The sequence below is a fragment of the Cladophialophora yegresii genome, assembly GCF_000585515.1.
Source record: "Cladophialophora yegresii CBS 114405 chromosome Unknown aczIN-supercont1.7, whole genome shotgun sequence".
Taxonomy (NCBI): Eukaryota; Fungi; Ascomycota; class Eurotiomycetes; order Chaetothyriales; family Herpotrichiellaceae; genus Cladophialophora; species Cladophialophora yegresii.
In genome coordinates, this window is record NW_006913051.1 from 1,836,658 (window position 1) to 1,863,622 (window position 26,965).

At 54.5% G+C, this 26,965-nt stretch overlaps 9 protein-coding genes across 9 annotated transcripts; 6 read left to right on the forward strand and 3 right to left on the reverse strand.

The window, feature by feature from the left end:
* Window positions 1-1,302: 1,302 nt before the first annotated feature.
* On the reverse strand, window positions 1,303-4,071 carry A1O7_09778 (uncharacterized protein; the record flags this gene model as incomplete). The annotated part of the gene is made up of 3 exons (XM_007763764.1): window positions 1,303-2,129; window positions 2,175-2,959; window positions 3,014-4,071. 3 exons carry the CDS (start codon window positions 4,069-4,071, stop codon window positions 1,303-1,305), a joined length of 2,670 nt encoding a protein of 889 aa, XP_007761954.1.
* Window positions 4,072-4,928: 857 nt separating this feature from the next.
* Window positions 4,929-6,092, reverse strand: A1O7_09779 (uncharacterized protein; the record flags this gene model as incomplete). The annotated part of the gene is made up of 1 exon (XM_007763765.1): window positions 4,929-6,092. The coding sequence occupies one exon, from the start codon at window positions 6,090-6,092 to the stop codon at window positions 4,929-4,931; it is 1,164 nt and encodes a 387-aa protein (XP_007761955.1).
* Window positions 6,093-7,382: 1,290 nt separating this feature from the next.
* Window positions 7,383-9,625, forward strand: A1O7_09780 (uncharacterized protein; the record flags this gene model as incomplete). The annotated part of the gene is made up of 3 exons (XM_007763766.1): window positions 7,383-8,302; window positions 8,356-9,021; window positions 9,067-9,625. 3 exons carry the CDS (start codon window positions 7,383-7,385, stop codon window positions 9,623-9,625), a joined length of 2,145 nt encoding a protein of 714 aa, XP_007761956.1.
* A 270-nt stretch (window positions 9,626-9,895) lies between these two features.
* A1O7_09781 (uncharacterized protein) lies at window positions 9,896-10,737 on the reverse strand (the record flags this gene model as incomplete). Its single annotated transcript, XM_007763767.1, has 2 exons — window positions 9,896-10,330; window positions 10,378-10,737. The coding sequence occupies 2 exons, from the start codon at window positions 10,735-10,737 to the stop codon at window positions 9,896-9,898; spliced, it is 795 nt and encodes a 264-aa protein (XP_007761957.1).
* Window positions 10,738-12,387: 1,650 nt separating this feature from the next.
* A1O7_09782 (uncharacterized protein) lies at window positions 12,388-14,582 on the forward strand (the record flags this gene model as incomplete). The annotated part of the gene is made up of 2 exons (XM_007763768.1): window positions 12,388-13,802; window positions 13,853-14,582. 2 exons carry the CDS (start codon window positions 12,388-12,390, stop codon window positions 14,580-14,582), a joined length of 2,145 nt encoding a protein of 714 aa, XP_007761958.1.
* A 2,757-nt stretch (window positions 14,583-17,339) lies between these two features.
* A1O7_09784 (uncharacterized protein) lies at window positions 17,340-18,421 on the forward strand (the record flags this gene model as incomplete). Its single annotated transcript, XM_007763769.1, has 4 exons — window positions 17,340-17,662; window positions 17,718-17,997; window positions 18,054-18,145; window positions 18,193-18,421. The coding sequence occupies 4 exons, from the start codon at window positions 17,340-17,342 to the stop codon at window positions 18,419-18,421; spliced, it is 924 nt and encodes a 307-aa protein (XP_007761959.1).
* A 1,680-nt stretch (window positions 18,422-20,101) lies between these two features.
* Window positions 20,102-20,962, forward strand: A1O7_09785 (uncharacterized protein; the record flags this gene model as incomplete). Its single annotated transcript, XM_007763770.1, has 1 exon — window positions 20,102-20,962. The coding sequence occupies one exon, from the start codon at window positions 20,102-20,104 to the stop codon at window positions 20,960-20,962; it is 861 nt and encodes a 286-aa protein (XP_007761960.1).
* Window positions 20,963-22,102: 1,140 nt separating this feature from the next.
* A1O7_09786 (branchpoint-bridging protein) lies at window positions 22,103-24,242 on the forward strand (the record flags this gene model as incomplete). The annotated part of the gene is made up of 6 exons (XM_007763771.1): window positions 22,103-22,265; window positions 22,313-22,526; window positions 22,581-22,798; window positions 22,996-23,328; window positions 23,374-23,582; window positions 23,637-24,242. The coding sequence occupies 6 exons, from the start codon at window positions 22,103-22,105 to the stop codon at window positions 24,240-24,242; spliced, it is 1,743 nt and encodes a 580-aa protein (XP_007761961.1).
* Window positions 24,243-25,184: 942 nt separating this feature from the next.
* On the forward strand, window positions 25,185-25,789 carry A1O7_09787 (uncharacterized protein; the record flags this gene model as incomplete). The annotated part of the gene is made up of 2 exons (XM_007763772.1): window positions 25,185-25,384; window positions 25,495-25,789. The coding sequence occupies 2 exons, from the start codon at window positions 25,185-25,187 to the stop codon at window positions 25,787-25,789; spliced, it is 495 nt and encodes a 164-aa protein (XP_007761962.1).
* Between the last annotated feature and the right edge of the window lie 1,176 nt (window positions 25,790-26,965).

Genomic DNA, 26,965 nt, shown 5'->3' on the forward strand with positions numbered 1-26,965 from the left:
TACTAGACGACTCTCTGATACTCTCGGACGGTGTGCGAGGGATGAGGCCGCATAACCGCCTAGATTCACCATGCGTCCGCGCGTCCAAGGCATACATATACATACCTATGGCGTTCTACGGAGTACGGAAGATATGGGCGTCTGGCATCTGCTCAGCAAGGAGTCACTTGTTGTGACCGGCCGGTCGTCCAGGTCCAGTGGACATTCGCCTCAATCTAGAGTACGAATCACCAAGGACTGGTGCCGATGCAGAGCTCTCTGCTTGAACAGAAGGCTGAGTAATTCGCCTAGCTAGCTGGGACGAGGCAGACAGGCAGGCAGGCAGAGGCGCAATCAACCGATCAAGTGCTCAAGTGGTCAAGTATACGGAGTATTCCGACCTTTTTGTTTTCCCGAATGTAAAACTGTACTACTTAGTACTCATACTCTTTCTTACACCCATACGTGGCCTGCTCCCTGAGCACGGTAGACAAAAGATTGTCAGGTCCCGTGAGTTTACCTGCGTGTGCATGTGTGTATATGTGTATGTACACATATATATCCATTGCATCCACCCTCTCAAACTCGTACTCGTTCATCGGTGGTGGGCCGTGACGTGGTACTTGAGCACAGTGGACAAAAGATTGTTCAGATCCTGCCAGTTTGCGCGCGCGCGTGTGTGCATGTAGGGAGTACACATATATACACATTGCGACCACCCCTATACATATACAGTAGCCTGCACCTGCAGTGACCAAGGGGGTCCAAGCTTTTGTCCTAGCCGTGAGGAGGCGACGGATAATATGTACCTAGGTAATGAGCACGCGCGTGGCACTGCTGGCAGTGTGGTCGACGCCCGACATATAATGACACACGCTGCTGGTAAAATTCCGACACCCGACATATGCTTTTTGATGGTCCCGTCCTGCATGTATGCTTTTCATTCAGTCGTTGAGTCACTAGTCCGCAAGCTCGGTCGCTCGGTTCGTTCGCTGGTCCGTTGGCTCTTGAATTCTTCATGTCATGGAATTCATGGTCTGCTCGGTCGTCATAATTTGTAGAATGTACTGTGTGGATCTGCAAGGTCTTACTGTACATCGGCTCGTCTCGGCTCGTGTCTTCGTTAGGCCCAGGCGGTCAATTGTCCGTTCGGACATTCTTTCGGCTTTTGTGGCGCCTTACGTCTGTGCTGGTCGTAGCCGTATTGTCACCCGATATACATGCCACGTACCCACTCGTCTGCCTGGTCATCTGAGATAGCGTTCATCTCATCGGAGATGCATCCAGGTCGAGTCACTGAGTTCGTACTCGGTACCGCCAATGTTATACTGTCTCCCTGGGACTTCCTGGCTCCGACGACTTTGGCGACGGCAGAGCCGACGACAGTCGGCCGCCAAGTCTACCGAAGAGCGACCTTGCGCCACCTCCACCCAAAGGGCTGAGACTTCTTTCTCGCCGCGAGTCCGGCGGCCGTAGCAGGCCCTTCTGCGGCGGGGACGGCAATGGCGATCCATTCGGGGTGGTAAGAATAACTGCTGGCAGAGCAGGGCTTTCGGTTGGTGAGATTGCGGAAATGTTGGAATTAGTCTTTTCCAAATCCCGAACCGTAGTTATCTGCAACTCCTCCGTGCGCCATTTTGTCGGGCTTGAGAATGGCTCTTCGAATTTTATGGTGCTGGACCGCAGACGATCTCCTGCCAACCCGTTTTGGGACGTAGACAACCTAGGCGGCATGCGGGTCGCTGCCTGCGAAGAATGTCTTCCGCTTGCGCCCTGCAGATGATTCGTGATGGTCTGGGACATTCGTCGAGTAGCTTGCATGAAACCTTGCGATCCGCGCAGTGAAGGCTCGTGGGTCAAGTCCTGTGATAACCTCCCTTCTAAGCTGGCAAACGTGGCAGACTTGTGCATTTCAGGTTGGACTTCCAGATGCGGCATCTTGTGCTCGAGGATCTTCTCCCTGAGCTTTTCGGACCTCTTGGGTGCTGGGATCGCCGCAATTCTGGTGAAGAACAGCCCGACGTGGGTCAACAGCTTTCTGAAGGTTTCGGGATTGTTGACGATGAGGATGAGTAGGTACGTGGGTACGCAGATCCCCACTGTGGTTAGCGCGAACGGTAGAAACCCGTCCTCGGGAGGCATGTTTGTCACTGTATCATGTCAGCGGATGGCATAAAAAGGAACCACAGACGTACTGCCGTAGATACCCGTCACGTAGCTCAGTGGAAGGTAGAACAGCGTGACCAGCGTCAAGAGCCGGATGTTATACCCTTGTTCGACCGTGATCTTGGCCATGCTGACAGCTTCTCTGCTTTCGAGGACGGAGGTCCCAGAAAACAACCATTCGCGAAGATTCTTAATCTGCTTTTGTTGGTCCTGGAACGTCTTGAAGACCTCCTCCAGTTGAGCAATCTGTTTCTCAAACTGTCTCCGAGTATGGATCAGCTTCTTCCTCCAGTTGTTGTAGCGCGGCGACTGGTCCCTTGTGCCCGGAAAGAGCGTCTTGTGTTCTCCAGACCAGAACTCATCTGTGAAGGTGTCGTTGTAAGTTGCGATGATGTCTCTTATTTCGTTGCTTAACAGCCCCAGTGTTTGCGAAGCCCAGAAGTAGCGACGTGAATAGGTGAATCTGTTGTTCTCAAACAGCAGTTCGTCTCGCAAGGCACTGTCGAAAATGCTCCTATTTGGCGGTGTTGCTAGCCCTTGAATCTTCTTGTGCACCACCTTGAACCGCTTAATTGCGTCTCGGTACTCGGACAAGAGAGTGGCCAGGAACGCGTCGGGCCCGTTACAGTAGTGATGATTGTGCTCATGTGCGTCCACGCTCGAGTTCCAGTCCGGAAAGCACTGTATCGACAGCACATGCCATGGTGCGAAGGGGTCGTAGACGTTCCCAAGTACCGACTTGCTCTTTCTGGAATTCCGCCGCAGCGTGTAAGCAGGATTCCCTGCCAGCGATAGGCCGACGACGGAGGAACACCTGCGAGATTCTGTTAGTCTCTATCGATTTGGGACCCGATTTCGAAATGCTTACGTCGTCAGCGGAATGTGGTCTTCGGAAGAATCCAGGTCGTCATCGTGGCTCTGCCAGTGAAGGGGAGCCCGTCCTTCTCCCACAATAGTGTGATATTTGAAGACAAACACAATCGATCGTTGCCGGCGCGGGTCCTTCTTCAGGTAGCCCTTGGTGATTGCTTTACTCGGGGTGTGGTCATCAATCAAAATTCGGTAGATCGAGTCCATGTCGAAGTATTCGTTCATGGTGAGGTGCAGCGCAGCAAAGAGGCTCGACGCGGGCTCTCGCACAATGATGATACGGCCTACGGCCTGCTTTCTGGAGGCATTGCTGTTGATGCTCTTCAAGGCTTCCCAGGAGGCCAGCGGGCCTTCATCCGAATCACCCCGGGATAAACGTACAGGAGCGCCATCAGTGCCAACGTGGTAGATGTCAGCATGTTGGTGATTAGCATCTGTCTGATGGTGCCTGTCCTTGACGAATATGCCAACGGAGAGCAAGTCAATATTTCGGAGAAGGTCCTGGAGGATGTATTTGCTGTAAATATCCCATGAATGTATTTTCAGGTGCTCGATAAGATCACTCTCTGAGAAGTCCTGTGGCGGCAATGTCTCCTGGGCGAAGAATGATTCGTCGTCGTCGCTGTCAGAACTGCCGTCTCCGGTGTATATTGAATCCTTGGGTTGGTGGGAGTGGCTGTGTTGCTCGAGGACGTGGCGGCTTAGGACCGAATGACTCGTTAGGCTGGTCGTCCGTCTTTTGGGTTGTTGAGGCTGTCGAGCAACGTCAGACCCTAGCAGAGACGATGTAGAGGCAGCAGACGGGAGAGACGTTTCGGTATGGCGAGGATCGTTCCGGTCCGGCTGTGACTTTAACGCCTGACTAAGAGTGTCGATGAGCTTGTCGAAAACCTTGCGGTCTGCTTCGAGCTGGTGGATCAATTGATCCACCCGGTCATCGTTGTCCGCGGCCATTGGAGGACAAGGTTGTCGAGGAAAGTAGCCATCCACAAACAGAGGGGGAGGCAGGGGCGGAGGAGGCTTTGGAGAGAGAGGATCGAGGCCGCTGGGTGTCATTTTATGGCGGTAAAGAAATGCATGACAAGGCTACAGCCGAGGAGGCGGGCGGCCGTAGCCTCATTGCTACTGCATCAGCGATCCTGGTGGAGGCTCAACGGGCGTTGAAAAAGGCTGACAAGCCCCAGTCAGGCGGTCTGCTGCCGATACTGCTCCATATTACTTGTACGCAAGTGGATCGCCAAAAAAGGCGTGGCGGGAACGTGGCAAATAGAGTGAGGCGGGGAGTTAGTTTGAAGCAGAGCCAGACAACAAGAACCACAAGTCCAACCAAGGACAGGACGGCACAAGAAACAAGAGTTCGTGTGAAGGGGCTGTGAGGCTTCTAGAAGCTGGGGGCGAGATGAGAGTGAGCGTGAGCGCTGCGAGCGATGACGCAGTCGGTGCATTTGCCGATGTCCGGGTAACGCCTGACTCATTTGCTCTTGAACAACGCGACAGGGCGATATGTACCGCCCGGTTGTGAAGGGTGTTCTCCGGAGTTCATGGTCGTTGGAGTTCGATGCTGGCTAGGGCGTTGACATCATACAGTTATAACCCTATTTTCCATGGTGCTCACCTCGCGAGTGAATGATGGTGATGGAGCTACTCGTACTTGTATCAACCACAACACACGGCAGCCTCCACAGGGCGTTCTTAAGAAGAATACGTATTGATCATCCTCGTAGTTTCTGGGGGCCGCCAGAAACTGAGCTTAATGATAATACCACTCTTAGCTATGTGCTTCGCCGTGGTACAGTAAGCTATACTTAGGTTATGCTCTCGTCGTGCTCGTTACCGGACACGCCATGTATTCTATGCAGTATATTCTATCGGTGATTTTCGACTTCCCTAACCAGACATCCTGTCGTCCTTGCTCATTTCTTCTGTTGATGCAGAGTGATGTTGGCGGTCACGGGTTCGTCTTCGTCCCCGTCTCCCTTTCCAAAAACGTCGTTGTCATTATCAGTCTCATCATGGTACTCGGATTGCTCATTAGACGAATCGTCGAAGTAGTCTATCCGATCATCGTCTCGAGCGAGGGTATTTGCAGCGGCTTGCGCTTCAGGGTCGTCACTGAACTCCGCTGGGGGACGGCCTGTTCGTCTGGTAGAGTCTCGGACAAGGTTGGCTTCTTCGGCCTCGAGCTCGCGGGCTCGAGCCATAGTCTGTCTGTAGATGTAGAAGCCCGTTGATGCTCCGATGATGGCGCCAAGTGCAATACTTCCGTAGTTGATGGCTCGATCCCCCATGGTCATCTTCTCCCTTGTCCGCGCGATAACCGCCAAGCGACTCCCGATAAAGACATGGACCAACAGTTTTGGCGTGACCATGGCCGTCGCCAAGGCATACGCGTAGGGGCTGACGGTAGGGAATGTCGACATGGCGCCGTTGGAGAGGGAATAAGGGAGGGGGCAGAGCCGGATCATGGCCAGGAGTTTGAGTCCATCGTGCTTCAGGATCAGACTGAATGCGGCGAATCTCTTGTCGTCCGCGGTCATTCGCTCAACCCATTTCCGCAACAGGCTCCTCGACACGATGAAGGCGCAAAATGAGCCGACCACGGTAGCAGAGGCCAGGATCAGCCAGCCCTCCCAGACACCGTACACGAACCCCGCCGTCGTGCCCGCGGTCGAGTACCCGATTACCGGAGGGAAAGCGCACAGGAACACAAACGCCCACAGTATGGTCCAGCCGCCGGTCGTGTGTTTCCAGCGCTCTGCAAGAGGCTCAAGCCAGCTGAAGATGCGCTCGTTGAAAACCAAAAACAGAATACCCAGCACGCCCACTGCGAGCAGACCGATGCAACTGAGTATCTTCTGAAATAACGTCATACCACTCCACACCTTATACACTCGGCGCCTCAACTTCTCGGTGTTATTGATCAGCTCGTCACGCCAGGCTGCCGACCGGCTTTGAACGAAGGGGGAACTTCTGCCGCCGGTGGATATGGAGCGTCGGGGAGGTCTCCAGGGACTCAGCAATCCGGGCGGTGGAGCTTCATCATCGGAGTCGGAGAGGGACACCTGGTTGTTGACCATAATGGCGTCCGACAAGGAGGGAGCTGAACGTAGTGAGGTCGAGCGAATCGAGAGTAAGCCCAGGACGAGATTGGACTCGAAGGGCTCGTCGGTGGTGAGGTAACAAGACGGACGGTGCAGAGCTTAACCAATACAGACAACAACCATTCTCGATGATGCTGATATAGGGTGTGATCGAGGACAGCTGGGGAGGAATTGGTACGCAGCCGTGAACGCAGAGATGACATGAACTGTTGATGATGGAAGCCTGCGGGCTTGCAGTTCGTACAGTTTCGGATCAGTGTCAGCCCGAGGTGCTTGTGCTGCTTCAACGGCGCGTGGCCTAAGGGCCTTTAGGGTGGCCCCATGGTACGTCACTGGCTCACGAACCGAGAGTATTAAGCTCCTGGGGACGCTGATCCCTCCAAGTCGAGTGCACACGCGGTACCTCGTATGAGGTAGATAACCAGCTGCGGAGGTACTATGTACTCGGCAAGGTTGAGATACTCGACTGTGCGGCTTGTACCTCGTACCTGCCGCACGGGAATGGTGCTTGCGCGCTTAGCTAGAATGGCATGTTCAGACTCCCTTGCGAGTACCGAAAGAGTTAGCTGAATCTCTGCGTGGAGGTGGCTTAATTAGGGGAACCCAGAGCTACTCGTATGGGGGACATGAGCGGGTAGCCTCCTCCTCCGCCATTATTCATTCACTCACTTACCCACCTACTGAACTTCATCTCCACGGCCTTCGATCCCGTGCGCAGCCCCTGCCCTTCGGACTCGCGACGAACACCCTCCACATCTTCCTCTATCGTAGCAAGCTCCTTCTCCGCTGCATGTGCTCACCGGAGCTTACCATCTGTTGTGCGAATCATCCTCGACCCTTTGTCCAAAGTGGCCGACTCCCGTCCAAGGATTCCGCCTCCACTCTCCCTCACGCCATCCACTGCACCCCAGTCCGCGAGTCTGTTACTCCGTTCACCACTCTCACAGTTCTACCCGGCAAGCATTTGCTTCATGAGCTTGTCTGTACTTCGCATCTCGGTACGTGCGATCGCGGTGCTTTGAGCGTCGAGACGTGGACGAGCAGCGAGGCTGGTCTGACCAAGCGCCGGCTGTGCCTTTGACAGAAGCATGCATCAGATTACTTGAAAGAAGCGATACAGCAGCTGTCTCATTCCCTACTCCCGTGTCGCGGTGGCATTGCTCGGTCAATCCAGAAGAAGACGTTCATGTCGAGACCCAGCCGTCACCTACAGGTCCCCCAGTCCTCATACACGATTGATCCAGCCAGAACACGATAACGACCGACATGATCTCTGACGAGCAATACGACCAGTGTCGTCCCATCTTAGAAGATGCGGCAATAGAAGAAGAGGACAAGATAGAGCGCCTAGAGGAGTTACTGGGCAAGGTGTGTGGTCTGAAGGGTTCTGCCCTGGAAAATGCTGTCCTTGACGCGTTATGGAAACATCGAAATGCTCAACGAGGGGAGTCGGCTGAAACTCCCCTACGACACCATGTCATTCGCAAGTCATCTCCCGCTCCGTGGCAGCTCAATCGTGCCCCGACACCCTTAGGATCCCCCCCTCCGCTGTCGTCCAGCCCCGCCATGTCGGCGGGCTTTCCAGCCTCTCGGCCGAGCTTCTCCCGGCAGAAGTCCAGCATGCAGTCACCGTTCGTCTCCCCCCGACCTTCGCCACGACTTGCTATGGCCCAACCGATACCCCACAGCCCTAGTCTGAACGCATACGAGTTCTCCGACGCCAGCCCAGCACCCGACATCTATGGAGATTACGGGCATGAGAATGTGGACTGGCTTCTTGCTGACGAGACAGCCAGCAATTCTTCCACAGCCACTGGTGGCCTCAGTGCCGCTGCGCCGGAATGGGTTCCTCAACCCGACATGAGTCCATACGACATTCTACGCTCCGTACTGGGCGACCGCAAGACCGACGATGAGATCGAGCAGGCCCTAAACAAGAACTCGTACGACTTGGGAGCCACCATCGCCTCTTTGCTGGGGACAGACACTGCGGATCAGCAATATACCGGCGTGCCAACCACGGAAGCCGGGGTGCTTGTCGGCAAATCTATGGCAGTCCATCCGGTTCGTCCCGCCTCTCCTAGCGCCCACAAGAGCCCTATAGTCTGCAAGTACTGGCTGGCTTCGGGCTCTTGCCTCCGTGCCGACTGTCGTTTCGCACACGACACCAGTGCCTATCTATGCAAGTGAGTCTGCTCACGCACTTCCTGTGTTTCTCGGTGCTGACGTTTCGCTACAGATACTGGATGAACGGTAATTGTCTTGCCGGAGACGCTTGCCAGTTCTCTCACGACCCGGCCCTGTTGATGAACCAAGTTACTCTCAGCGACAGCACTGCTACCCAGGCATTCCAGCTTCAAGACCAATATGATCAGTTTCCTGCACTAGGCCACTCGAACGCGAGGAGTGCGCTTCAGGCTGGCTTGATAGCTGGCAACAACTTCGTGCCTTCCAACCAGAGGAACCGGGGTACTTTGGGCGTGGGTCCTGCTTCTCGGCCTCATTCTCGACCCAATTCGCGTCACCAAAACCGACCCGAGACACCTTCCTCGTTGTCCATGGACGACCCCGACGCTTTCCCTACCTTGGGCTCGGCCAAACGAGGAGCCAAGCACCATGGACACCGGTCGAGACACGGCCATGGAAGCGCAGAGAAGGAAACCCCTTCTTCGCTCGCTGACGTGGTCCGCATGTCACCATCACCAGCACTCGGCCAACAACGTAAGGTCGAGACAGGGCGAAAGATTAGAACGTACGGTGGGTCTGAGAGCGCAGCAGCACGTAAAATACCCGAGCCTCAGCATATCCCATGGCTGGAGACTGGTGCTCGTGCCAATCAGCAATACCTCAAATACAGACAGGAGGCAATCAAGCATGGCAGCATACGCAATAAGTTCCTGCAAAGGTTAGTCGTTCGTCTGCTGGAAAAGAAGCGTCTGACAGTATATAGTGCGGCCCAAGCATGGAACCGCAATGACGCTCGCGCCGCCAAAGCTCTGTCCCTCCGGGGCCAAGCAGAAAACGACGCCATGCGCAAAGCCCATCGCGAGGCGGCTAAAGCGCTGTATGAAGAACGCAACAGGCATCTCTCTACGTCCCGTGTTGACGACGAAGAAGAACTCTACATCGATTTACATGGTCTCCACCCAGAAGAAGCAATCGAATACCTCGAGAACATCCTGCTCAGCCACTCCAACACAGGCCGACGGATTATCTACGCCATCACAGGCACCGGCCACCATAGCAAGAACGGAAAAGATAAGGTCGGCAAAGGCGTGCGCAACTGGTTGAATGAATGGGGATATACCTTTCGCGAGTTTAGTGTGCCCGGTGAAAGGGGAGGATATATTGGTGGTGTCTTGGGCATTGACATCACGAGTTATAGACGGCAGCCCGTCTCTGCTGACGAGAGAACTGAAGGTGAGGAAAACACAAGCCCGACACCCGCTGTGGCGACCCCTGTCGGGACGAAGATCCAGGTACTGAAGCGCGACGAGGTGCCCGCATGAAATGACCAGGCTGGTTGCTTACGGCTGAAGTTGGATACGCGGCACATAGAGCCTGGCCGTTGGGGCTATATGTGCAATTCCAAGCATGCTTCTGACGGCCAACGGCTCTACATAGTTGAAGCAGTCATGACTATCGACATGCAGTTGATTTGAGGGTATCGGTCAATCACGCGAGAAAGCCACTTCTCATAATGGTCCCTTGCACTTTTCCACGTACCAAACCATGGTCATCTTAGTTTACATACTCGCTGTCCCACCACGTCCCGCTCACTACCGCCACTGGACGCCGAACATCCTGGCAGCCTGCCCTTTGATGCCCCTCTCGGCGGCTTTGTTCTCCAAATACACAGTCTCGTGGCCTTTTACTGATAAACTCAGAAGTTGATATTCCAACCTGTCTCTATCCCTTGATTTTGTCATGTGCACAGTGACCACTCCTCTGACTCCACTGTCTTTGCCCTCCACGTTGAAATGCATCCTGAGGTGCGCGGTCCCATTTCTGTCGACTTCTGTCGAGTGCGCAAGGGGACGGGCGCGAGCCCACTTACTCGAGGTCGGCTCACCGTAGGCGAGTATCTGTGAGGAGGGGCCAAGCAGGGCGCGGCATTCAGGGGAGGATTTAATCCGACTGACTGCGGCGTTGAACTGGACCGTGGATGAGGAGGGGGCGAGGAGTTCCTGGTACAAGAAGTACGCCACGGTGATCTACCACACGGTCAGTAGAATGCCGCACTTTGAGGGAGATGCCTTACCGTCCCCACCAAGCCGAGCGAGACGAGCAGGAAATTGAACGTTTGCTGGGTTCCTCTGGCCGCTTTCTCGCCGGCACTCAACTCGCTCCAGTTGTACCGGCCATCGTCACTGGTGACTGTGACGGCGCGACGACTCGGCCCGGAGCTCGTGCTTGCAGATCTGGACTTGATCCGCCGCCCGAGAGACTGGCTTCGGCACGAGATCTGGTGGTCCGAGGTCGATGGGGATGGTCTTCGTTTCAATGTGGCGGTGAGCTCGCGCGGCCTAGTCAGTCTAGGAAGGCAGTTGCATGCGTAGTGCACTTGGTCGTGTCTCCGGGAGCGGCAGGCTTCTTGGAAGACGCGGGCCACGGTAGTCATAGTGCCGTCCCACCACCTCGAATCCTTCTCGTGCTGGAAGATGGCAGCAGTTGTGTCCTTCCCACGCTAGTCTGACGGTGCGGAGAGGCCAATCACGAGGCTGCGCTTCAAGTCCGGCACGAGCCGCAAGGCTGATGTTTGACAAGTCACGCAAGTTTGACTTCTCGCTCATCCCTGCGGTTGCTCGCGGTCCTACCACTAGCTGCCATCAGCTTATTTCCAGGTCGACGACGTCCTCTCTGGTGCAGCCTCGGTTCGCTATCAGTGCGTGCGGCCTGCATACCTCTCTCCCGACAACTTGGTCCTGTGACGATGATAGCGGGATACCATTGACAAATGCAATGTGCGGGCCCCAAAGTGCCACGTCACAACCCGGATTAAGAGACGAATCACGGTATGACTGCGGCCAGCTGCTGTCCAGCACGCTGTAAACAAACTGGCTGTCCCCTCTCCCCTCGTCTTCTCCTTGCATGGTCAATCACCCGAAGTGTGGTGGCCCGTCTTGCTCACTGGTTGCACGAGCATGTCCCTCGACCCGGACTGCCATCCTCGGGCCAGCCCAGCGCTCATCCTGCAGATCTGACAGCCATGCTGTGCTCCCATTGAGACGTACCTTGGGCTGAGGTGCAACTGCGTCTTCAGCAGTCTTGACGCTATGCAGTCCAGCATCCAATGTTTCCTCGCCTCCAGTACCGGAAGGATCTGGTTGTATCGTAACCGAGTCCTCAAGTGCGCGCCGCGCTTGGTCGGGTGTTTGGCCCAATGACGGAGATATCTGCGCGTCGAACCACCAAATCTTGGCCTCGGTGGATCGGGTCATGTTTCTGGCTACGATTACGACGGGAAGTCTTTCTGAGCAATTCGGCGAATGCTTGTCCTTTCAATTGGATGTCTCCGCCGTCTAGCGGCGACGGAAGACTACTCCCCCCACGGCACGAATCATGGCAATAGCATTATATGGGTCTTCTTGCTTCCACCCCACTCAAAGACGTTTTTTCGGCGGAGACGGTTGCGATGGCGATTCTCCGTATGTCAAACTCTCCGCTCTCGGGTACAGACAAGACTGACTATCCTCAATCCCGAGTCGCGCAGTGGCCCAGCGGTTGCAGAAAATGGCCAGGTGGCCCACCACTTTAGCACGTTCCCTCGACGAAGGAGTGCGCCAACATGACACCCCTCTGGCAATTGGTTGACGGCGGGATGGACGCGCTCAGGCAGGTCCGTCTGCAGGAGTCGCTCTATCGAGTCAGGAACGTCCGGAAAGCGATCACCTTATCGTCTGAGGAAGAGGCCACTCAAAGAAAGGTGCTTGGTATCATGCATGTACCCCTCTGGTGGCTCTATGCGCCCGGCTGGCTTGGGCTCAGGTTGGTAAATACCTCACAAGCGCCAAGTCGTCTTCCATTGGCAGCGTCTACTAGGTAAAGTCAAACGCTTCCCAGAGTAGGGTGTCGTTGGCGTGTCTCTTAGAACGTTGTGTGTGTCGAATTCCCTGCCTTCACCACGGCTTCACTGGTGGCTTTCTTTCGAGCACTTGACACCTCTCGCTTCTGACTTCTGACCTCTACACTGTGGCTACTGCCCAACGAGTCGCCCGAGAACACACCGGCGCCCGCGAACGGACGCATCAGTTGCTTGTGCTCAGGAGCGATGGCTTTCAATCACCAGAAGACCCTGATGGCTCAGGCCCGGGCCCGGGGCACCTTTGACACAGAAGCGCTCGCTCAGATCATACACGGAGGGGCGGAAGGCCTTCAGCAAAAGCGTGGCGCCTGGTCCAGGGTAGAAGAAGCAGTCGGCGCTACCGACCCTGACCGACTACCTGACCAGTATGCCTACACGAGTAGGGAGGATCTCTATCGCGAGGGTCTGCAGACCGGCAAGGCTGCGTGGATCGATGGGGTCAAGCATGGCCACAGCCTCTTCGATGTGATAACCCCACGTTACGGAATGTCCAACGCTAGTCCGTTTGGAATCCACTACAATCTGTTTGGCAGGACCATTGACCTGATGGGCACGCCGGAACAGAAGCGGAAGTGGATGCCATTGGTTGCTCAAGGTCGCGTCAACGGAGCGTATATTCAAACCGAGCTTGGCCATGGATCCAATGTGGCCGGCATCCAAACCACGGCCACCTTCGACCCTGTCGACGACGCCATTGTGCTACATACACCCCAGCTGGCGGCGATTAAGTATTGGCCCGGCTCGATTGGGTATTCTGCCACTCATGGCGTCGTCATGGCGCGTTTGCTCGTTCCCACACCTGCAGGAACAGCCGCTGGGAAACCGTTCAAAGATCACGGCATCCACCCCTTTTTGGTTCAGCTCAGAGATCCTGAGACCGGTCAGGCTACACCCGGTCTCGAACTTGGAGACATCGGCCTGAAGCCTGCGTACAATCAGAACGACAATGGTTACCTCTCCTTCGACCACTTCAAGATCCCTCGCACGGATATGTTGATGGGGCATTGCGCCCTGGACTCAGACGGGAAGTTTACAAGATACCTACCTCCAGAGGCAGTCTACGGTACAATGCTGTCTAGCCGGACATTCATCACTTTTGGAGCAGCGTTTCAACTGGCATACGCCTTGACTATTGCGATCCGCTACTCTGTGGTGCGTGAGCAAGGCAGCCTCCCTTTCGACAATCAAGGCAAGGCGTCCCAAGACATACCTATCATCGCCTACAGATCTCAACAATATCGGTTGTTCAGTCTTCTCTCCAGCGCCTATGCGATGTCGTTTGCATCAAAGATCACGCGCAAAATCCAGGACGATCTCGATGCGAGACTAAGGAAGGGTGATTATTCCACCGTCACTCATGCTCATGGCTTGATGGCAGGCGCAAAGGCCTGGTTTACCACTGTCGCCGCCGATGGGGCTGAAGATGCCAGAAAGTGCTGTGGCGGCCATGGATATCTCAACATTTCTGGGCTGCCGGACATTGTAAACATGGTCACCGCGTGCTGCACCCTCGAAGGTGACAACATGGTCATGTGGCAACAAACGGCCCGATATCTGATGAAGGTCATGGATGTGTTTGAAAGCGTGCAGCCTCGAACAAGGTGAGTGACGATGCGTATCTACCCCATAGAGCAACGTTGACCGAGTCCAGCCAAGTCCCTCCCGAAATTGCTTATCTCGCAAACGATCCGGCAATTTTGTGCGCGACCCCCATCGACCCTGCGTCTCTCAAGGACTTGCATCATCTCTCGGCGATCCGAGCACATTACCATGTCAAGACCGCTCACAACGCCCTGACGGAAGCCGTCAAAGAAGGGACGCCCAAACCACAAGCATGGAACTTGCACATGCTTCTTCTCATCCGCGCCGCACACGCGCACATTTCCCACTTCGTGCTGTCCTCGTTTTACTCGGCTCTCCCTACCATCAGCGACGCCAAGATCAAGCCGGTCCTCACTCAACTCTGCCATCTCTTCGCCCTGACTCAACTCTTCCCCCAGCTCCCGACCTCGTCCCCCACGACAGCATCCCTGCCGCCAGCCTTCCTCTATCCGCGCTTCGAAGTCATCGCCTCTCAACAAACCAATGCCCTTCTAGAAGCCATCCTGCCCAATGCCATCGCTCTGACGGACGCGTGGGATTTCACCGACGCAAGTCTCGCGAGTGCATTGGGCTGCAAGGATGGGAACGTCTACGAGAGACTGATGAGCTGGACGAGGCAGTTGCCCATCAACGCTCGGGCCAAGGAGCCAGGCGGCTTTGACACGCGCGAGAGTTGGGAACGGTATATCAAGCCGGCTTTGCGGATCGACCTGGAGCGGGGAACCGGCAGGAGGGCAGCAGACGAGCGATTCGGCGAGGGGATCAGAGCGAGGCTTTGAAGAATATGGCAGTGATGGCTTGACGCGCGACAATACTGTGGTGATTGTGTCTCGTGCGTTCTCTTTCGTCTATTCCGGAGTTCTGTGGGAGACTCTCGGCCTCCCCCTGGGTGGATACACTGGACACTCCTTGACATGTCGAAATGTATATAAGTATAAGGTATATCAGTGAGCAGATTGTACAGGAGGATCTCATTTGACTACGTAGTACGTGCTTACGAAGGAACCATATTTGAGTAAAGCTAGGGAGGCGGGTGTGTCAGGGATATCGCATGCAGAACTTACAATCATTGAGTCGGATTTCAAACTGAACCTGATGCGGGCTATGATCTGATCCGATCCGATCCGAGCTGATATCTTCCGAGGTGTCCTGACTGACCTGACCCCGCCAGACCAGGCGGGCATACATTTACTCCCCGTTGATTGATCTGTCCCTGATTGGGTCAATGTACAGTATGAACAGTATGAACGTACGCGGCGGGGAGGACAAGGACCAGTGGGTACCTAGATAGCATGGACGTGCCTTCCTACCTGCCTGCCCGCATGCCAGTAATCATGCGAGTATTTCGTTTCGAAATCGTAAATTCGAACCCATGGCCACACCCACATCCCATCACAATCATTGCGCTTCATTGCGCTTCGCTGCCCTGCAATTTAAGCGTAGGGGACTAGTGGGTCGGATCTTCTGTCCTCGTAAAGGACGACGTAGTTGGGGCAACTGAGGTGACACAACATGAGATGAAACTGAGAGACGTACCTTGGGTACCTAGGTATTTACCTATCAGGATGAGGCCTGCCGTGCCCCGGCACAATGGTAACATACCTACTGTATCCACGTACTCGTGTATCCACGCACTCGTACTGGCTTTCAGGGACGTCCCGGCTGAAATGGCAATTCAAAAGTCGAAATAGGGGACATCACTCACGTGCGCTCTCGCACCAAGTATGAGTACTCTCTCTACCGCGGGCAGCCTGTACCTACTGTAGCTGACATGTCCATGTCCCTGCACGCCACTTTGCGATATGAACGTACTGGTCCCGACCGGCATCCACCGTAATGTCCATGTCAGGTCCGCCGGTCTCGGCGTCGAAGCAAACACAACCATTTGGCGGCGAACAGGAACTGCTATTCGACCTGTGTAGTCAGAGATCTAGGTACTGTACGTGAATGTCTGGATTGCGAGGCTACTCGCTCGTGGTTAGAGTTTCGTCTAGTCCAGAGATTTTTCGGTTCGAGACACAGAGCTGTGTTGCGTGCTTTCCTGGTGATCCTGTGTGTGTGTCTCCGGTGCTGAGAAGCTGGGAGGCCTGGTGCCCTGGTGCCCTGGTGAGGTGATCTTCGTCGATGTGGTTTGGAACCGCCCCCAGCAGGGGGTGGGTGTCCGTCGCCGACAAGTCTGAGTCTGAAGGGAGGACGTTCAACACTGGGGGTCACACAATCGTGCCTCTCCATAGCGCAGACTACCACTAATTGGACATATCCCACAGAGTAGAATATTGTAGAGATACGAGTACCGTGTAGCGGTATGGACGGAATTAAAGCTCTTAGGACGGGGGAAAGAGAGTGCACCAAAGCTCGCAAGGCCACCCAGTCATCGCGGACCCTGCTCGGTCAGTGTAACGCCTCGGCTGCACTAACCACTCATAGCCCGCCAGCTAAAAATGTAGTATATAAATTCAAAGCACAACTTTCTTGCCACAAATCAGCCTTCGATGCGAAGACACTTTGGCGGAGTGGTTAACGCGGTGCCCTGCTAAACTAGTCGAGGCATTTCCTTCGGGAGCGCAGGTTCGAATCCTGCAGGTGTCGTGAGGACCCTCGAAAACCTGTATTGGCACCGCCGGGGCCTGTATAGAGGGTAGGGGGTGGTGTAGGAGCATATTTTTAATTTTCGAGCATTCACTTTGTGTGTGTGTGTGTGTGTATGCCGAGGTTTAGCCGGCGTACTTCACTTTAATTTCTCGGCTCTCTATAGAGTATTACACCTATACTTCCCTTGTAGCTATATAGCTATATAAGAAGCGCGGATACTTCCTCTTTACTTCTATATAGAGCCTTATCTCTCTCTCTCTCTCTCTCTCTCTCTCTTTCCACTGAAAGTACACAATACCAAGACCTGTGTCATCACTCCGCTTTACCTCTTACTCGACAAACAGCTGAGAACGAACACTGAACCCTCTTTAAATGACAGTACTCTCGATTTATGTTATGTCGTATCCCCTGTTAGGTGGAAGGAGCCTCGAGCAGCCTGATAAGGGGAAGAGTTTGACCCTGCATTTCATCCACGTGACATGAGAAAACCTCCCACCAACCCCACGGACCCCTTTCGTCCTGCCATAGTAAACAGTTCGAAGACACCGACCACCTACAGAATGATATCGCTGCCGTTTCCACGCTTTCACGTCGAACCATTGGTTCCGCGTGGATCTGAAGGGGGCTTTTGAGGCAGGTTCGGCATGAAGCCGTGGTAGTTAAAGAAATGATAAAACCGCCTGCGTGCACCATGCGGTGTGCTGGCTTCTCGGGTTCCGGCACTTGGCTTCATGCTCCGCTACTGCACAATCTGTTCCTTCTCGGCCTGCTAAAGTACTAGGCTGCCTCGCTTGCGCGTCCAGAGTAAGCCCCATTGCCCGGCTGTTCGAGTGCGGTAGCGATCCTTTCTACTGTCTAGAAATGGGCCATAAACCCCGACAGGGCGTTTCGAGGGATCTCGTTCTGGTCCCTACGATAACTGCTACGCTACGCTTCGTAGGACAATGGCAGCCACAGACCGGAGAGTTGCAATCGTCACGGGAGCTGCAGTTGGGATTGGCGAGGAACTGTCGCGGGGCCTGGTAGCGAAAGGATGGAACGTGACAGGACTCGACCTCGCCGTCCAGAACTCCGCGGCCGATGAGCTCTCGAAAGAACTCGGAGAGACGTTCCTCTTCATTCCTTGCGACGTCTCAAAGTACGATGAACTCGCCACCGCATTCTCAATGACGTTCCAGAAATGGGGCCGGATTGACGCCTTTTGTTCCAACGCGGGTTTCGTGGACAAGTCGTCCGTGTACCTGCTCAACAGTCGCGGAAGCATCGAGTGAGGTCGCTCCTCCCACGAACCCGAATGTACAATCCTGACGCGAGTGTGACAGGATACCTCCCGAGCCAGACCTTGCCTCCACAGACGTCATATACAAGGGTTTGATCTACGGGACTCAGCTTGCAATACACTTCATGCGTCAGAACCCGACACCCGGGGGGCATATTGTGGCGACTTCCAGTATTGCCGGACTCTACCCTATGGCCTCGTTGCCGGAGTACTCGGGTGCCAAAGCTGCTGCAAGTCGCGCCTGGTTCGAAGATCAAGCGGCGGGCATCGCTAACCCTGCCCCAGGTTATCGGATTCGTCCGGGCAACCGCACCCGTTCTGAAGTTGGTCAGCAACGCGACCAGTCCCGCAGATTGCCACAGCTGACTTGGAGTGGCAGCGCGACAACATCACTATCAACGCGATATGTCCCGGGGTGGTGCCGACTCGGAACATCCCCCAAATCATGCGCGACACCTTTGGAGTAGACAGGTAGGTGCTCACCACGTGATGCTAGGAGTACTGACCGGGCTCCACAGTCTGACTCCTCGATCAACCATACTGGCGGGATACCTGAGGTTCTTGGACGATCCGTCGCTGAACGGCAACATCATTGAAGCGTCTCGGAACCGGCTCCTCTTCACAGAGAAGCCTCCTTACGCAGACGGAGACTATTCGAAGCGGTCATCCACAGTCTTTGATCCCCTGTTCGAGTCGGTACATGGACAACCGTCGGGTCTCGAAGATATCGTTAGACCTCTACCCTGAAGCTGGTTCAGTGGCCACGTTTGTTGCTGAGCAACACGAAGAGCAAAGTTTGCTGCCAAGCAAGCCGCCATGGATGCCGTTCAGACGGATGTGAAGTGGAGCGAAGACAGGAAGCAGTCCAGTTTCCTTTCCTTCGACATAGTGACAGTCGGACGTGCCGATAAATACGTGACGGTTCAGGAGGCCTTCAGACAGCTATATGCAGATGGTGAAAATATGGTTCTAGATATCACGGTGGCACCAGCTAGCAGGAATAGTCGACTGGTAGGGATGCGGATATGATATGAATGCTGAGACAAAGGTCTACCTGATAGAGGCACGGCGGCGCGATTGATATATCGCGCAAGCACGGGACAAGGCTGGCAGCGCAAGTCTGTCATATTGGACGGCTGAATCGTGAGAACAGACGCCCTCGGGCGCTGGTCTGTCCTGTCATGTCAGCCCATCGGCTATTGAAGCGAGGTCCGGGACGAAGGCGAATGTCATATGAATCCGCCAATTGGCGCGGCTGCAAATGGGAGCGTGATACGGAGTATGTCTGTGCTTCGACTCTGCCTCTGCTGTCACCTCCAACCATGGCTTTACTTGCCGCGTTTCTCATATTGTCTACCATGCATTAATTATCCCGTACTGTGCACTGTGTACTGTATGGTACCCCGGAGCACTACGTACGTACATCCGTCTTCCTCCTGGTTGCTACCACACCCGATATTGGACCCCAAAACCTCGAATCTTTGCGGCGCCTGCTTATGGAATCCGGGGTTTGACCGCCTCACTGTTTACACCTAGCGCCAATCATTGCCTCGAAGCCTTATCTACAAGCATTGGTTCCTGACTCCTGATCTTCCTGGCTGACTGGCTGACTGGCTGATTAGGCGCACGGCCGCGGTGCGGTATATTGCTTCATTTCATGTCACCGAAATGTTCCCTTACCAGCCAGCACGGGGGCCCCAGTACAGTCTACGGGCGCGCAAGTTCGTGTACAGTGTACACCACCATACATCACGGCGGTTTGAATCCTTCTGTTCAATCTGTCCTGTCCTGTTCTGTTTCGAACGGTCCCGTCGCACCAGTCGCGAGGGGTTCCTGCCTCCTTAATCTCTTTCCTCGCCTGGCTGGGCATGGCCAGTGACACCAACAGGACCACCAGGACGGCTTGCAAGTGCTTACTATGTGCACGACCACACAGTGAGACGCCTGATGAACTAGCTACGGTAGAGCTGCGCAGATTATCGAAATGTGAATCGGGGGACTAGGACCGGTATGGCCGCCAAGGGGTCCGGCCTGCCGGCTTACGGGGCTGAGACGGCAAAAGGACGACAAGAGTGGGCGGATTGACCAGTTCATTTTATTGATCGATATACGTTGTGCAGGTAGTGGAGAGGAAGGAGATTTACCTTCCGCCTGGCTCTGGAACTGCTTCAAGTTGCCTGATATGTACTTACATTGCGTGAGTCGTGGCTTTGAGCAGTTCGACGAACACCCTAGTACACCATAGTAAATACCTGATACCTCCTCACTCAAACACTCCCACTCTGCCCATTTCCGATCCACACGCCAGTCGACAGTACAGTGTACTGTATATCGACCCTCTCGCAACAATGGCACGCACGATCGACAGATTCCCAGACCCGCCGGCCTTACCGAAAGTCAAGCTCATCGTAGCAAGTTGCAGCCGGTATGGCACCCATCCATATCGTACATACTACTCAAGCGGAAAAGATCGATCGTAGACGAGTGCTGATGTTCCCTCTCTTTCCTGACAGCACCGCCACGCTGGGTGTATACCAGGCGCTCAAAATCCTCGGGTACCGCCCCTACCACCTCTACGAACTGTGCATGGTGGGTGGCGACCCACATTGGGAAACCATGATCCAGGGCATGCACGCCCACCATGACAAGCTCTCCAGCCCGACCTGCCAGCCTCCGTACACGAAGCGCGAGTTCGACAAGTGGTTCGCCGGGTATGATGCCGTGGTGGAAGTGCCCTCGTACTTTGGCACCGACTGCCTCGAAGCATACGCGGCAGATCCCGAAGTCAAGTTCATCCTGACCGAACGGACGGCCCGCAGCTGGGCCAGGAGCTTCAATAGCTTCTGTGGCGGGATTGTGCGTGCGATCGAGCAGCCTTCGCTGAGCATTCTCCGACACTTCAGCCGGACGCTGAATTACTTCTGTATCATGAACGTGGATGCGTATAACTTGTGGTCTGACTCGACGAGGCCAGGCGACTCGCGCAACGAGGAGGCGCTGATACGGAATTATGAACGGTACATCAGGGATGTGAAGCGAGTGATACCCCCGGAACGGATGCTGGTGGTGAAGCTGGAGGACGGACTGGGTTGGGAGAAGATCTGTGCGTACCTGGACAAGGAGGTGCCGAAGGATGTGCCGTTTCCGAGAGCTGTCAACCATGAGGACGTGAAGGATAGGTGGCTGGGCCCGGTGGTGAGGGATGCCACGGTCAGATTCGTCCTGAGCGTGAGTCTGCCGGTTGTGCTGGGAGTAAGCGTGTGGTGGAGGTGGTCTAGGTCGAGGTGATTGAGCCTGCTCACCAAACGGGCGTCACATCATTGATATTTGAGCGATACTTTCGCCTTCCGACGTTGGTGTGTGCGCGCTACTTTCAGCCCTGCCCTACAGGACATCCGTCCTTGTTGTAAAGCAGTCGTTTGATTTGCATGCCCACTGGGCCTCAGAGGAGGGTGTTGATCTTGACGCCTTAACCTTGAAGAGGACGGTGATCCAGGTACTCGGCGGCAATCCGGATCTTACAAGTTCGTCAACTCGGCTGCGACTATGCTGTGTTACTGTGACGGGGCTGCTGAACCGTTGATATGCCGCTGAATGATGTGTTGATTCTTCTTACAGTAGCCGTTGCACGGTAGAGTGTGAAGAAGAGCAATTCAAGGCCCGAGTAGACCGCTTCATCACTTCATCGTATGTCTCTCTAGTCAGCGCCAGTTAGTCAAACTCCAATATCTCTTCGCCTCTCAACCGAGACTTCGCGTCACGCATTTATATCCCTGCACCATGTCATATAGGAGCATAGGTATGACGCACCTTCTCCAAGAAGATGATGTCTAGGTCCTTGTGCGGTCTGCTTCATTGGCAGCCGTACAGGTCTCTGATCTGAAGGGCATCTCGATAGTTAATAGGTCAAGACTGTGTGAGCTGAGTTTCCATGCGCAGTACGTTTCAAATAAGACTTTGGTATGTTCCTTCGCATTGTTGCACATTGGTTCAAGCCGGCCTCCCGGACGATCGTCACAGGGGCAAGTGTTCGATCTCAGCTCATTCCCCTTACGACTGTCCAGTCGAGGATGCCAGTACAAGTAGAACCACTTTGTTTCGAAAGGAAATATTGCCGGGAAGCATGGGAAACGCAATGGAGGGTTGTGCTGTGTCAACGCCAGTGTCTTCACTCACCGCAACCAATAAGCGCTTGACTGAACATTTCTGGCTGTGTGAACAGAGGCAGTAATAACATTACATTAGAATCAGATCTCATTGCGTCACATTCTGCTGTAGGCGATATTGACCCATGGGGAAGGTACGGCGAGCGTAGACACGTCTCTTGCCAAGCCGCGATTTCTGAACTCGGCCCCTAAACTTCTCGACCCTGCCTGCGCTTGATCTTGCGTACCCTCAACAACACCAACACAATTTCCCCTCATCAAGATGTCGTGGCGCAACCAAGGCATCACGGGCTCTAACAACATCCCTCTGGGGAATCGCCGTCGGTTCGGAGGCGATGGCAATAGTGACTCGCAGTATGAAAGCTCCAAGAACTCTCCATATGATGGCGATTCGGGCTCCAAGCGTGGGCGAAGTCCTGCTAGAGGTACGTTGTCCACCACCGGCGCACCACTGAAGCTAACTCCGTCCCAGCTGAACCTTCGGCCGACGGCGAGAAGAGACGTAGAAAGCGCAATCGTTGGGGTGATGCCGCCGAAAACAAAGCAGCCGGTCTCATGGGTCTCCCAACAATGATTCAGGCAAACATGACTGCAGAACAGCTCGAAGCGTACACCCTGCACTTGCGCATCGAAGAGATCAGCCAGAAACTGCGCATTAACGATGTCGTCCCGGCGGAAGCGGATCGGTGAGTGCACCACATCCGTCGAGTCTACACCCACAGTATCTAACAGACATATAGGTCTCCATCGCCTCCTCCTCAATACGACAACTTCGGTCGACGTGTCAATACCCGCGAGTTCCGCTACCGCAAGCGACTGGAAGACGAGCGTCATAAATTGATTGAAAAGGCCATGAAGACCATTCCCAACTACCACCCGCCCTCTGACTACAGGCGACCCACCAAGACGCAGGAAAAGGTCTACGTGCCGGTCAACGACTATCCCGAGATTAACTTCAGTATGCTTACTAACCCTCTAACTCTGCTAAAACTCCCCTTCTTCCGTTGTTCCATTCCACGTGCCGTCGTCTGCTCCTCGTGAATGCGGAGGTGGACCCTGGCATGCTGCACTAACCATCAATCTAACCATTGCCCTTGAGACATGCTCTGCTTTTAAAGAACCACAGACTAACACTTAGCTTCTTCTCCCGCAAAGTTGGCTTACTTATTGGACCTCGTGGCAATACGCTCAAAAAAATGGAGACCGAATCTGGAGCCAAAATCGCCATTCGAGGCAAGGGCTCGGTTAAAGAAGGCAAGGGACGATCTGACGCAGCTCATACCAGCAATCAAGAAGAAGACTTGCATTGTCTCATCATGGCAGATACCGAAGAAAAGGTCAACAAGGCGAAAGCACTCATTCACAACGTTATCGAAACAGCTGCGTCTATACCTGAAGGACAAAATGAACTCAAGCGAAATCAGCTGCGAGAACTTGCGGCGCTCAACGGTACACTGCGTGACGATGAGAACCAAGCCTGCCAGAACTGTAAGTCAACCCCACACCATGTGCAACACTCGTTAACAGTCTTAGGCGGCCAAATCGGTCATCGGAAGTACGACTGTCCCGAGCAGCGCAACTTCACTGCCAACATCATCTGTCGAGTCTGCGGCAATGCAGGTCACATGGCTCGAGATTGCCCGGACAGGCAACGCGGCTCTGATGCGCGCAACAATATTCCAGGCGGATTTGGCCCGCAGCGGCGCATTGGTGGTGGAGACGCTGTCGACCGAGAAATGGAGGTATGTTCCCTACTTGTTCCCTGGTGCTACGAGACACTCTTTGACACTTCACAGAGCCTCATGCAGGAGCTTTCCGGCAATGCTTCTGGCAACGGGCCTGCAGGTCACATCGAAGCTGCGCCAGCCGGCTATGACCGGGGCGATTCGTACGGCGGTGGCGGTGGTGGTGACTCACGACCATGGGCACGCCAGCAACCTGGTGCGGGTGCTGGTGGTCCTGCTCCATGGCAACGCGACCGACAGGAACGGGATTACGGCAATCGCGAACGCAACTACGGGCACCGGGAACGAGACTATGGCGACCGAGATGGTGGCTCGTCCCTCCCACCGTGGCAGCAATCCCGTGGTGGCGAGTCGCACGGAGCGTATGGAGCTGCCCCTGGTCAAGGTGCGGCTGCTCCGTGGCAACAGCAGCCCCCTCCCGGGCAGAACTACGGTGCCTATGGCGGTTATGCTGGTTACGACGCCCAAGCGGCATACGGTGCACCTCCTGCTGGTGCACCTCCTGGGCTCAGTTCTTTCTTGCAACAGTACGGTATGGCTGCAGGTGCTCCACCACCTCCTCCAGATGCAGGGGCTCCCCCACCACCACCAGATGACCAACCACCACCACCTCCAGGTATGGGCGATTATGTACCTCCGCCACCCCCATCAGCATGATCGGGCCAAATTTCTCTCTAGACAGTCGAAAACTAGGGAAATTGTGCCAGATAAGGAAAAGGGTTATGCCACAGGGGGCCGAGATGCTGGAGGAGCTGCAGCTAGCTTTTGGGAGGGAGAGACATTGCGGCGTGTTCGTCAGGCTGCGCAAAATTGAGCTTGCAATCGTTTGTTCCCGGAACAGTACCACGAAAAATCTTGTTAGCAGTGGTTGAAGAGTTTTTCTCAGTTCAATATGCCCTGGATCCTCCTACCTTAGCAACAACGGCACGGACAGTGGAGTGTTTATCGTCAATACACCTTCTTGTAACGTACGGCGAAGCACGGTTGTTCAGCTGTTTCAGCATGAATTGACCCATTGTATTGTCGTTTGATACTTGAGTTTGGATTTATAGCAAAATGAAGTGCAGAATGTTCTTTTTTTTTACATCCACAGGAACGCCCTTGCCTAAGCGACTCTCTGTTCGCAGACGAGTTGCTATTCTTCCTTTCCGGCGTCGAAGGCTGCCATGTACACGGCACGGTATAGGACGAGCTCGACTTTTAAAAGATCATTCCCCGTGTTGTGTCGAGAACCACGATCCCGCGCGACGACACCAAATCACGTGGCGCGCTTCCTGAGAATTGCCACGGCGAGACAGGCTGCAAGTATTCGTGGTGCTTCCATCGCTCTCGTACACAGTAGAACAATGACTTCGTGGAAGCTCAAACCTACCAATCACAGCGTCCAGAAAGCTGGTGTGCCGATTTCTCCAATAATGCCAAGGCGTCGGAGCGACTACGGTTCGAGGCGCTTTTGAGGCGACATCCATTGCAATGTTTCTTCTTCCGTCTTCGCAGCCTTCATCTCATCAAACTGCTACTGCTCTCGTCGGCTCCTCCATCCCTTGCCCATAACTCGGACCCAATTACATAGCACTTCGAATCCTCCCTTCCCGCAAAATGCCTCGTTCTCGCGGAGGTGCAGCTCCCTCCCGATCCGCTCCATCGCGGCCAACAGCTCCAGCTCGGTCTACAGCGCCACAGCAGCAGCAACGTCCTTACTCTTCCGCACCGACTGCACCGGCTCAGCAACAGGCCCACCCTCCTGCACAGACCTCTCAAGGCCCGGGCCTGTTTGGACAGATGGCAAGCACCGCAGCGTGAGTTATTATCCTCCCTGTTGCGGGGTCCTGCAAACTCGTACATGAAGCTGTGGAGACGGCAGTAAGATGCAGAAGCACGAATGGCTGACTTCTTCGTGAATACATAGTGGCGTGGCAGTTGGTTCCTCAATCGGACATGCCATTGGAGGCTTCTTTGGCGGTGGCTCTTCGTCTGCACCCGTCGAGCAACAACAAGCCCCAACTGATGCATATGCACGGACCGGAGACGCCATGTCAAACTCTCTGTATGCGCAAAATTCCGCCGCCGAAGCCCAAGGTCCGTGTGCCGCCGACATCAAGAGTTTCACCGACTGCATGAACCAGAACCAGGGCAACATGACCATCTGCGGATGGTATCTTGAACAGCTCAAAGCTTGCCAGCAGGCTGCGCGACAATACTAAGCTCTAGCAAGGGAGTTGATGATCTCGGCTTCGCTCTGAAAGTTACAACAACAATCAAATGTGTAAATAGTCATACATTGCAAGATTCGCAGAGGAAGCATGGTGTTGCCCAGAATACACGACTCACATTGACATTGTATTAGACGTGGGGACTTTGGACCATCGGGAAGACTTCAAGCCGCAAAATGTCATCACATCTCTCCACTCAAAGAATCCCTCTGTGCTGTTTGTGCTTTTCTTCCTTTCTTGATTGTATCGATATGGATGGGCGTGTACGACGTGGGCCTCAATCTGATGGCTCCTGAGACTCCCTCGTTCGGGGAAGGAACTACTCTGTCTGAGGACGTTTGTCGAATCCATTTGAACCCAACCTCAATTCGACTTCATTCCAACCACGCGTCACATTTCTCCAAGTACTCGTGTTGTGGGTTGGTTCTCATCCAGCAACAGTTCGAACGCCAGGTATCACCTTACTGAGTTGACCGACAATGCGCCGGAGACAAGTCGATTGTCTTGTAGGCCGATCTAGCAGGAGATCCTTCCAACAGGGTCAACCCGTTTCCACCTGTGCCTGGCCCTGGAAGGAACAAGATGTCTCCTGGGACCGTCAACTTCACATTGCATTCTCTGATTCTCATTGGCAGGGAAGGTAATGCTCAGAAGCTGTTGCTAGAAGCCAAGTCTCAACCAAACTTACCTTTACCAAGGTACTCCTGTCTGATGGCTCGCCAGGTCCTCGTATTGCATTCGACTGCAAATGTCAGCATGTCTGCAACCTCCAGGAAGGTTTCCGAGGGCTCGTCAAGCCAGTTGAGTAGTGCGGACGTTTTCCTGAGGAGAAGCAGAGCGTCCATGCATTCGACAATGCTGATATTCCCGTCACAGAGAACATACAATCCTTGTCACCCGAACCATAGCCGAATCCATGTGCCGATCGCACAACACTGCCGTTCAGGATGGTCAGATATGGTGAAGCTGCCGCCGAGCTGGTGAGCCTACCCACAGCACCACGAGCTTGGGGCTGAGCTGGCTCAAGATCACCACTGGACGACAGATGCGCAAGCAAATCTAGGGAAATAACGGTCAGCGACTGGTCCACGTCTCAAGGCCTTACGGAAGTACACATGGGAGGCGACAGCGCCGTAGGATGTTCCATGCCAAAGTCCACAGGTCTGG